The sequence below is a fragment of the Coturnix japonica genome, chromosome 25, assembly GCF_001577835.2.
Source record: "Coturnix japonica isolate 7356 chromosome 25, Coturnix japonica 2.1, whole genome shotgun sequence".
Lineage (NCBI taxonomy): Eukaryota > Metazoa > Chordata > Aves > Galliformes > Phasianidae > Coturnix > Coturnix japonica.
This window is the reverse complement of record NC_029540.1, coordinates 2,133,648-2,145,549: the sequence shown is the minus strand read 5'-3', so window position 1 is coordinate 2,145,549 and position 11,902 is coordinate 2,133,648. Positions and strand designations below refer to the sequence as shown.

At 47.3% G+C, this 11,902-nt stretch overlaps 1 protein-coding gene across 1 annotated transcript; it reads left to right on the top strand.

The window, feature by feature from the left end:
• The first annotated feature begins 5,567 nt into the window (after window positions 1-5,567).
• On the top strand, window positions 5,568-7,079 carry LOC107324551 (olfactory receptor 14J1-like). Its single transcript, XM_015884655.2, has one exon. The coding sequence runs from the start codon at window positions 6,063-6,065 to the stop codon at window positions 6,996-6,998; it is 936 nt and encodes a 311-aa protein (XP_015740141.1). The 5' UTR covers window positions 5,568-6,062; the 3' UTR covers window positions 6,999-7,079.
• Window positions 7,080-11,902: the final 4,823 nt, after the last annotated feature.

Genomic DNA, 11,902 nt, shown 5'->3' with positions numbered 1-11,902 from the left:
TGTGTGAGGAGGTGTTCGAGTCAGTTTGCTGGTTCTTGTTTGTGAAGTTGTGTATAAACTGAACAATAGGATGTAAGGGAAAGTTATATGGTACTAAGGGTGTTCATGGCAACTGAAGAACTGTACTGTTTGACAAACTTTTTTGATGATATAAGAAAGTGTAATTGTTAATGATATTATGTGGAAGTGTAATTGAGGGTACAAATAGTGGAATAGTGTACAGAGGAAAAAGGGTCTGTACTGTCATGAGAGCAACCCTCCTCACCGTTCCCTTGCAAGCAGAGCAGAGCAGAGACACTGTCCTCATGTAGCATGTAGTGTTATTCTACTCACCAAATGAATGAGTTCACTACAGAAGAGGCAAATCTTCCCCTCTGCTCCATCTGTGGCATACTCTGGAGTTCAAGGCATTGCAAAGCTATGGCACATCTACGTTCTTTTGCTGATGACACATTAGTTTTCTCTGGGCTCTCATTTCAATGGCATCTAATTAAGTCTAGGGTCATGCCAGCTGACAGGAAGCTGGCAAATGTTTTCTCATTGTAAGGAAGAGCAAGAAAGATGACAGGGGCCATTATGGACATGTCAGTCTCATTCCAGTGCCTGGTAAAATTAAGGAGGTGGTGGGAGTTATGGAAAAACAGCTGAATGAGAATTCTGTCATTGGTCACAGCCAACAAACATTCCTGAAGGGAAGGTCCTCTTTAACTTAAGGTCATTTTATCACAAGGTTATCCATTTAGCTGACCAAGGGAAGCCAGTTGATGCTATCCTTGAGGATTTCAGAAGAGCTTTTGATACTGTTTCTCACAGCACCCTTCCGGGCAGAATGTCCTGCATATGGCAGGGTGAACAACTGGCCAATAGGTCAGGCCCAAAGTTCTATAGTCAGTGGGTTCCATCAGGCTGGTAGATGGTCACTGTCGGGTTCCCCAGGGTTCCATTTTGGGGCCACTTTCCTTTCATGTTTATGCAGATGACTTGAATGCAGGACTAGAAGACGTTCTGAGCAAGTTTGCTGATAAGACCAGATGAGGAGGTGCTGTTGCCTCCACTGAGGGTGGAGAGGACTTGCAGAGAGGTGTGGACAAGTCAGAGAAGTGGGTACCAGTTGGTACTAAGCACCAAGTGCATAAAGCATAACAAGAACAATTGCCTGATTGTGCACCTGGGTAGGGGCAACCCTGGACATACACACTGTCTGGATATGGGCAACTGGAGAGTACTCTGACTGAAAAGGATTAAGAGTCCTGGTCAGCATCAAATTGAACGTGAGTCAGCAGTGTGCCCAGGCAGCCAGGAAGGCCAACGGTCCCCTGTACTGCATCAAGCAAGGTATTGCCAGCTGGGTGAGGGAAGGGATCGTCCCTCTCCGCTCTGCATTGCTACAGCCTCATCTGGAGCACTGGGTGCATTTCTGGCCTCTGCAGAATATAAAGGACATCAAACTATGGGAGAGTGTGCAAAGGAGGGCACTGGAACTGAGAGATCTGAAGTTCAGAGTTTCACTGGGATTGACTACATGTTCATATTGGGCCTTTATTGCATCCCACATTCTGTGATGAGACACAGGGCACACATGGGACATGAACCTCACAGTGTCCTTGCACCCCATCCAGAGCCTGGGATCTTCTGTCCCAGTGTCTTTCACTTGACATCATACAATTCTCCATCTCCTGCTCCAGGTAGGGCCCTGAGCCAACATGAGGGACAGGATCTCCCTGCCAAGGGTCTGGGAATCAGGTCACGGCCTGTCTGCTTCATAAGACAAAGGAGGGGTTTCTTATCATCAGAGCCACCATGCAAGTGCCTTTGCCTGCCTGTAGTCATGGCTTCCAGTTATCTGCTCTAACAAGTCTCTGGGGAAGCTTGTTTGTTAATGTCCCTCAGTGGGCCCATTAATACAACAAGAAACTTCACTGTTAGTTATGACTTTGTCTTATTGAGTACTCTGTGCAAACTTCTCTCTGCACCGGAGGTTGATGGACTCAGCAGCAAATGCACGCTGGGGCCCATTATAACCTAAAGAGCCTCCTGTGCATTGTGCCTTCCTGTCATCTACTTTAGGTTTTCAGAACTTGTTCAGCAAAATTGAGAGGTATCTGGAGAGATCTTAAAGAGGAAGAATCCTGCAGACATTTATTGTCTATTTATTTATAGTTGGGTTTAAACAAGTTGTTAAAGCAGCACTGTGCAACTGATAACAATCCAGGATGTCCCAATGAGTTCTGTACTGTTACTGTGTTGACAAAGGTCCTTCTCAACCTCCCCATCCTGTTTCTACTCACACTGGCCCCATGGGACTTGCATCACTTTTCCTGACATTACTCTTCTCCTCTGCATTCATCTGCCCAGTGTTAAACCTGCTTTGCACCAACTTCCACTGGCTTTCCTCAGAGAACCAGCTGCACATGGAAAAGGAAAGATTTCTCTTTTTTTTTTTTTTTTTTGGCCAACAAACGGAAAGGTGATGCAATTGAATGCAGCAGTAAACATAGTGGACAACTAGCTTGCCATGTCTAGGGCTTTCTATTGAGGGTTCTGTCGATTTCATCAGGGAATATTTTGTACAATACAATAAGTTAGACGCAGATAGGATGGGACAGATAGAATCACAGTGAAGGATTTGACAACGAGTCCATCAGACTGGAGGGATGGAGCAAATTCAGTAATCTCCCTGAATGTCAGAAAACAGCCAGATAGTTGGGAGGTATCTACTACTACTATCCTGTATCAACTACAGGACTTGTGAGTATTTCACACATTGGGAAGGGTTAACACATTTTCATTGATTTCTATCTTTGTTTTCAACTGCTTTTTTCATTTTTTCTGACATTAATGAACATCTTTCAAACTTCCTGCTTAAAAAAAAAAAAAAAGGAAAAAAAAAAGAAAAAGAAATAGAAATAGAAATAGAAAAAGAAATAGAAAAGGAAAAGGAAAAGGAAAAGACAAAGACAAAGGTAAAGGAGAAAGGAAAAGGAAAAGGAAAAGGAAAAGAGAAAGATAAAAAGTGAAAGAAAAAGAAATAGTAAAGAAAAAAGGAGAGAAAAAAAAAAAAAGGAAAAAAGAAAAAAGAAAGAAAAGAAAAAAAGAAAGAAAAGAAAAGAAAGAAAGAAAGAAAAGAAAAGAAAAGAAAAGAAAAGAAAAGAAAAGAAAAGAAGAAAAAGAAAGAAAGAAAAGAGAGAAAGAGAGAGAAGAGAAAAGAAAAGAAAAAAGAAAGGAAAGGAAAGCAGAGAAAGGTAAAAGAGAAGAGGATAAAGAAAATGATGAAGAAAAAGATAAAGATAAAGACAAAGAAAAAAAGAAGGTAAAGAAAGAATAGAAGGAAGGAAGAAGGGAACAAGGAAAGGGAAGAAAAGGGAAAGGAAGGTAAGGGGAAGGGAAAGGAAAAGGGGAAGAGGAAAGGGAAGGGGAGGGAAAGGGAAAGGAAAAGGAAAAGGGAAAGTTGTGGTAATACAAGAAGAATTTTACAGAGCAGCACCTATGCTTCAAGGTAAGGACTTCACAGAGCAGCAGCTGCAGAGCAGGATAAACAACAGGAGAACCAAGGACACCTCTAGGATAAGAATGGATGGCTCGTGGCTTTGAAGGGGGGTTTTAGGGTTGTTATTGCAGTAGCTTACCTCCAATTAGTGTGTGCAATTTTTTGAATGCCCTCATCTGTCTGCTATAAAAGTACAACTTTTTGGGCAATAAATGGACGCAGCTATATTTAACCATCTTGGTGTGTGGCTGTTTGTCCCAGAGCGCTGACCTTTTGCCCTCATGTTCTCCAACAGAAAGGGAAAGGGAAAGAAAAAGGGAAGGAAGGGGAAGGGGAAAGGGAAAGGGAAAGGAAAGGAAAGGAAAGGGGATGGGGAAGGGGAAAGGGGAAGAGAAAGGGGAAGTGAAGGGGAAGGGGAGAGTGGGAAAGAGGAGGGGGGGAGGGGAGGGAAGAGGAAGGGATGGGAGGGGAAACAGAGAGGGAAGGGAAAGAGAGAGAGAGAGAGAGTAAAAGGGAAAGGGAAAAGGAAAGGGGAAGGGAAAGGGAAAGGGAAAAAACCGGAAGAAAGATTTGTGTCTCACACATGGACTGGTGCCCCTTTGACCTTCACATTCCCCACTAGCCTTTCCCTCCTGGTGAGTATGAGGTCCAGCAGAGCACCTCTTCTCTTTGGTTCCTCCATGAAGCTCAAGAAGCTGCCATCTGGGCTCTCCAGGGATCTCCTGGATGGCACATGCCCTGCTGTGCTGTCCCTGCAGCAGATACTGGAGTGAAAAAGGCCCGCAAAGGGGTCAAGTGCCGGACAAAATCAGGCTCCCATCTGTCTGCAGAGGGCACCTTCCACTTACTCTCGCTGATCAGGAAGACAGGAACAGGCACTGTTGGTCTCCCTTTGCCATTTCCATTAGCTCTGACCTGGCTGCTCTTCCATCCCCAGGCAGAGCTCAATGCACTCTCACAGAGGGCAGTCACCCTTCTTTGTATCCTCGCCCATCCATCCTAAAGACTCTGTATCCCCCTTGTGCTACAGTGAAGTTGTGGAAGCCATTAAACTGCGTCCCTGTGGTCCAAACAAGAGCTCATGCCTGCAGACTGGTGTTTGCATTAGTGCAAAACCACAGAAGTAAACATCCTAATTGGAAAGCATCATTGGACATAGCCTGACTGGAGAGCTCATCTATGGTATTAGTGTGCAGAAGGTGGCACACAGACATTAGACTGACTGTGGGTCTTGGAGCTAACATAGCTCCACACCGTAGGACAACGTAGGACACACCATGGGCATGGCTTTCCTGAAGGCCCTGTGCTGCATTTGCAGCTGCATGTGAATTCACCAGACAGCCGGTGCTATCCCCTCTCTGGCACTCAGCTGATGCCCAGGAAGGAGGTGTCTGTCTCAGGGATTTCCCATATGGTTTACAAGCTCTGGCACACATCAGGAGCAGCCCAGGCACCTTGGGCATCACCCAGTGTCTGTGTGTGAGCAACTGCCTCCCTGCTGAAGGACCGAGGACTCAGAGCAGGAGTTCATTTGCAGGCAACTCCTTGTGCACTTCTGAACTGAACCAGAGGAATCCCAATGATACTGTGTGTCCATGGGGAGCTGAATCCCATTTCAGCCCCAGGGTTTCCCTTTAGGGATGAGATGCCTGCATTAACTCAGCTGGATCACTGCCCTCTCTTTCCTTGTCTGTGTCCCCTTTTTGTTTCATCAATCTCTGGTAGGACTCCCCTAAGTCAGGAATTAATCACTGACCACTGGACATCTGGTGTTTAATTCAACAGATTTCAAAGCACAGTCGTGATTCTGTTGTCTTTCAGGAGCTGTTGGCCAAGAAGACCCAGGGACATGTCAAGGGAGGTGAGTGGGAAGGATAAACATGACATCCCTTGCTGCTGAGCTGGGTTGGGCTGCTGGGACACAGAGAGCTCATAATAGTGGGCAGTGCTGTAGAGACAGCTGTGCCCAGGAGCAGCTCTTGTGCACAGCACAGCCTGCAGCTGACAGAAGGAGAGGAGAGAAAGGGGAGAGAGTTTACAGGATGTGTATGGTGTGAGCAGGCTGTGAGCTCACTGCAGGAGCACTGCTCACAGAACGTGACAAGGTAAGTCTCACTGCAGACCATGCAGCTGCTTTTCACAGAGGTTTATCTAAACCCTCTATTGTGTTTTCAGCCTCTCATTCCTAAAAGGATGCAGTCAGTTTCAGTTATAGTTGTTTTCTGCAGACATTAATAGTTCACTTGTCCTGTAAACAGGCTGATTTCTCTGAGACAAACTCAAGTGCACAGAGGCTGGTGCTAGGGTCTCGAAGAGCAGCTGGAGTAAAGAGGAATACATCCAGAAGGCTGTGATGTGATTAGGAAATGAGAAGAAAGAAAGAGCTCCCTAATCTTCTACTCCTTAAGGGATGGTGAAGCTCATGAAAATAAATTCAAGATCTGGAGCTAAATGAACATTTTCCAAAGGGAAAGGAAAACTTTTATAGTATAGCAGGAGTAGTGTCTCTGAGAATGGTCTGGACTTGTCATTATGTTCTGCACTCTGAACAGGACTCTAAGCCCAGGAACAGCAGATGCCCAACAGCAGCTCCATCAGTGAGTTCCTCCTGCTGCCGTTGGCAGACACACGGCAACTGCAGCTCCTGCACTTCTGGCTCTTCCTGGGCATCTACCTGGCTGCCGTCCTGGGCAACGGCCTCACCAGCACATCTGTAGCCTGCGACCGCTGCCTGCACACCCCCATGTACTTCTTCCTCCTCAACCTGGCCCTCCTCGACCTGGACTGCATCTCCACCACTCTCCCCAAAGCCATGGCCAACACCCTCTGGGAAACCAGGGCCATCTCCTACGCAGGATGTTCTGCACAGCTCTTTTTCTTTCTCTTCTTCGCCTCAGCAGAGTATTTCCTTCTCACCATCATGTCCTATGACCGCTACGTTGCCATCTGCAAGCCCCTGCACTACAGGGCCCTGATGGACAGCAGAGCTTGTGCCTCTATGGCAGCAGCTGCCTGGGGCACTGGGGTTCTCAGTTCCCTGCTGCACATTACCAGTACGTTTTCACTGCCTCTCTGCCAAGGCAATGTTGTGAACCAGTTTTTCTTTGAAATCCCCCAGATCCTCAAGCTCTCCTGCTCAGAATCAAATCTCAGGGAAGTTGTGTTTCTCATTTTTAGTATCAGTTTAGTCTTTGGGTGCTTTGTTTTCATAGTGGTGTCCTATGTGCAGATCTTCATGGCTGTGCTGAGGATGCCCTCTGAGCAGGGAAGGCACAAAGCCTTCTCCACATGTTTCCCTCACCTGGCCGTGGTCTCCCTGCTTCTCATCACTGGCTTTTTTGCCTACCTGAAGCCCCCCTCTATTTCCTCCCCACTCCTGGATCTGACAGTGGCACTTCTGTATGCAGTGATTCCTCTAACACTGAACCCTATTATCTACAGCATGAGGAACAGGGAGATCAAGCACGCACTCAGGAAGGTGTTGCAATATGCTCGATTCTGGCTTCCCTAAAATGCACATCTTCCTCACACAATTCCCAGTGATGGTTCTTTATGTTTTTTGCATCTTTGAATGTTTGTGTGTGATACAGCAACCCGCAAAAAAAAAAAAAAAAAAAAAAAACCCGCAAAAAAAAAAAAAAAAAAAAAGTTATCAAACTTTAAAATAAAAATTTATTTCACTTCTTTCCTACCTACTTTCCATCTTCTCACTCCAAGAGCCCATGTAAACATGGAACCAGATTCCCTGAAAAGGTTAAAAGATGCCTAAAATGCTTTTGACATAGACTTTTCCTTAGCTCTTCTCTCTTCCTACTTTGTCTGGGTCGGGGGGAGGTACAGCCACAGACAGCAGCACAAAGTGCTCTTTTCATTCATGTGCTCTTACCAGTGCTGCAGTGCTCTTGAGTCCTCTCATTTGTGCAGTCCTGAAGGTCTTGTGTGTCTCACAACAGTCCTTTTGTCTCTACAGCAGCACTCTGGGGCTGCAGTCAGTAGCCGGCAATATGAACGGCTGTGTCAGAGCTGGTCTCCTTTCTGGCACTGCCATAACAAGAGGGCTGCTTCAGAGCAGGACCAGAGAACTGGAGGCCTCTTCCAAAGCTGGTGTAAGGAATATACCTCAGGAGCTGCTCCCTGAGAAGACCCTGAGATCTTTTTGTGCTCTTCACTGAGTGGCAGGGACAGACTCAAGAGTCCCAAGGAGATCTGTAGGGGACTCAGAGCAGTGCTGTGGTTTAGAATTTGTGATTTGAGGTAAAGATATAAAGAAAAGGGTTATAAATATGATATATGCATATATACATATATTATATACATAGTATATTTTCACATAAATACAATATAGGCAGTTGCTAACATATATGCATAGATACTAATTCATATGCATATATGTTCACAAGTCCAGGACCTGTTGCAGGGGTTTTAACAGCCTCAAGGTTCACTGTAGGAACTGGAGTGGCTGTCGGGCTGTTGCAGGAATTGGAGAAACTGCAGAGCTCATTGTCAGAGCTGGAATCACCACAGGACCTGTGACTGAAGATGGAGCAGCCACTTGGCTCATTGGACAGGTTGGAATGACCACAGGGCTGTACTTCCTGGTATATTGCTCCCTTGGGAGGCATTTGTTTCATTTTCTTATAGCAATACTTCGAACAGCTACAGGACCTGTAGCAGGAGTGACTGCAGAGCTCATTATGAGGGGTGGAGTGACAGTGGGATCTGTCCCAGAGCTTGGCGCAACCACGGGACATGTAGCAAAAACTTGGAGCTGCTGCAGGTTTTGTGCCAGGAGTTGCAGAGGCTGCAGCACTGTCGGCAGATCCAGCTCTCTGGATCTGGCACAATGCAGTCACTTCTGCCTCTTGGGGATTACCAGGACCACTGCAGACCTGCCCCCAATATTCTACCAGTGTCTCGGGATCCTGCAGTTGCTTGGAGATGAAGTTCCAAAGCCCTGGGGGTGCTCACCGCTCCAGGCAGCTGCCCAGACCGTCCCACACCCCCTGCCATGCAGAGCCTTCTCACCTTTCCTGAATAATTGTTTAATCTGAAACATAACCTGGAACACATCAAAGACATGTAGCAATGGGAGCATGCTGGTTTGGTCATCCCACAGAGAGTCAAAATTCTCAGGAGTTATATTGGAACTAGCTCTGGAGCTCTCCTCTCCTCCATAGCCAGACTCCCTGAGGAGTCAAAGTAAAGGGTATAATTACTAATCTTATTGACAATATTACTTCCATAACTCAGAGATGACCTCAGAGATGAATGTGCACAAAACTTTGTCAGCTGCCAATTTTATCATGATATAAACCAAAGTCAAACAGCATAGCAAAATAAATATCCTAATCCAGCCCCCAGAGTTGGCAAACAGTGAAGCAAAAGCAAGCAAGGAGTTGTGCAATGCCTGTGCAAGGCTGAACAAGCTCTGAATAGGGGAACAATCAGCATCGTGGTCAGCAATTCTCCAGCTCCCACAAAGCCTTGTGTTATCTCGCTCTGGACAGATGTGCTGTTATCTCAACCCTTGGAGCCCCACATTGGGCACCAAAATGATGGTGATTGTTGAGCCCAACATGTGGCTCAGCAGCACACAGTGCTTTGTGCACTGCCCCATTCCCAGTGGGATGGGGAACAGAACTGGTGTGAAAAAAAAGTTCAACTCACGGGTTGAAATGAAGCTATTTACTAAGAGAGATAAGAGGAGAGGTGTAATAGTTACCACTATATATCCATTTATATGGAATAGTAGGTAACAATTGATGCACAAGCACTAGCTTAGCACCACCACACTGATGCTCAGCTGGTCTCTAGGCAGCAGAAGAGAGCAAGATGAACTCCCACCACTTTCAATACTCCTTCGGCTTGCTGTCAGATGGTACAGAACGTCCCTTTGGCCACTTTAAGGCATCTGTCCTCACTCTGTTCCCTCCCAGCTCCTTGAGCCCTCCACTGACCATGGCACTGGCTCTGTACAGCACTGCTTACTTGCAGCTGTAAACATCTCAGTGTTAGCAGTTTTTTTCTCATAGAACCAAAACTTGGGGTGGAGTGGCTGGAAGACTGCATAGAGGAAATGGACCTGGGTGTACTGATTGATGCTCGGCTGAACATGAGCCGACAGTGTGCCCAGGTGGCCAAGAAGGCCAACAGCATACTGGCTTGTATCAGCATTGCCAGCAGGAGCAGAGAGGTGATTGTTCCCCTGTACTTGGCATTGGTGCGGCCGCACCTCGAGTACTGTGTCCAGTTTTGGGCCCCTCACTGCAAGAAAGACATTGCGGCCCTGGAACGCGTTCAGAGGAGGGCAACAAAGCTGGTGAGGTGTCTGGAGCACAATGGGGCCATATGAGGAGAGGCTGCAGGAGATGGGAATGTCCAGCCTGGAGAAGAGGTGGCTCAGGGGAGACCTCATTGCTCTCTATAACTTCCTGAAGGGAGGCTGTAGTGAGCTGGGGGTCGGCCTCTTCTCTCGTGTCATTAGTGATAGGAGCAGATGGAATGGTTTCAAGGTACGGCAGGGGAGATTCAGGCTGGACATGAGGAAGTATTAATGCTCAGAAATGGTGGTCAGGCACTGGAATGGACTGCACAGGGAGGTGGTGGAGTCGCCGACCCTGGGGGTGTTCAAGGNGTCCCCTCCAGGAGCCAGGACTACAACCTCAGGATAAGATGCCTGAATGGATTCAGCTGAATCCCGTCCCTATGGAAGTGTAAATGTGTCCTGCATAGCCAGGATCCCTGCATCCCAGGGCAGCGTGCCGAGTCAGAGACTCAGCCGCCAGCCAGGCTCAGCACTCAGCCTGCCTGGTGAGCTGCCCAGGTAGCTGTAGGGAGATGTGTGTTGGGGGGAAGGGGGCAGGTGGGAGGGGGAAGGAGACCCTCAGCAGCACAGGGGCCTTTTGCTGCTCGGGGTGCTGCATGAGGCCGGAGGCTCACAGCTGCACTGCATGCTTGGGATATTGCAGAGGGACTTTACAACAAAGAGGAACAAAAATTGGAATTCCTGCCCTTTGTTCATTTTCCTACCATTACGTTAGGGATGACCGGAGAAATGGGAGACAAGCTGTATATATTAACATAGCACTGAGACTGCTGTGCTGTAGCTTTGGAAATGAGAAGGTTTGTGAGCAGCATCCTTGTGTTCCATCAGCCTTTCCTGGCTCGATGGACACAATGAGCATCAGCTTTGCTGATCCCATTCAGGTTTGAACCACCTCCTCTGCAGCCAGAGCTCGAGCAGAGCAGAGCTGCATCTCTCCAAGCGTGAGCTCATTTACTTCTGCAGCACATGGGCTGAGAGAGGCTGCTCAGGGCTGTGGACAACACATTCTGTGAAGCTGGGGAATGAGCTGAATTTCTTTAATGAGAGTCCATCATTAGGACACTTGGCTCTCTCACTAAGAGAGATGTCCTTCCAAGCTGTGAGCTGCCCTGAAGGATGCAAATCTTTGCCTTAGCATCTCTCTGTTACCTGAAAGCCCAGGGAGATGATGTGGAGAGATATTAAGCAAGATGTCACATTCTAAAAGTAAATCTGAGCACTCCTGCCACTTTACAGTGTACCCACCTGGGTGGCTCAGGGTTGCCTTCTCCACAGCCCACAGGCAGAGACCTCTCCTCTTCCATCCATACTCCAACTCAGGACAATAATCTTAGGCCATGGATCTGAACCAACATTTCTCTTAGAGAAAGAAGAAGGATAGGATTATACAGCAGGAGGAATATCAACAAGGAACAGTAAAGGTTTGTGCCAAGAGAACTCTCACCTAACTTGCCTTTTTTTAACTTGCTCTTCTTCTTTTTCTTTTTCTTCTTCCTCTCAGCAGAGTATTCCCTTCTCACCATCATGTCCTATGACCGCTACGTTGCCATCTGCAAGCCCCTGCACTACGGGACCTTGATGGACAGCAGAGCTTGTGCCACCATGGCAGCAGCTGCCTGGGGCACTGGGGTTCTCAATTTCCTGCTGCACACTGCCAGTACATTTTCACTGGCTCTCTGCCAAGGGAATGTTGTGAACCAGTTTTTCTTTGAAATTCCCCAGATCCTCAAGCTCTCCTGCTCAGCCTCCTACCTCAGGAAGTTGTTTCTCATTTTTAGTGCCAGTTTAGGCTTTGGGTGTTTTGTTTTTATAGTTGTGTCCTATCTGCAGATCTTCATGGCTGAGCTGACAATGCCCTCTGTGCAGGGACGGCACAAAGCCTTCTCCACGTGCCTCCCTCACCTGGCCATGGTCTCCCTTGTTGTCAGCACTGCCTTTTTTGCCTACCAGAAGCCCTCCTCCATTTCCTCCCCATCCATGGACCTGATGATGGCAGTTCTGTACTCGGTGGTGCCTCCAACACTGAACCCTATTATCTTCAGCATGAGGAACAGGGAGATCAAGCACGTTCTCAGGAAGGTTTTGCAATA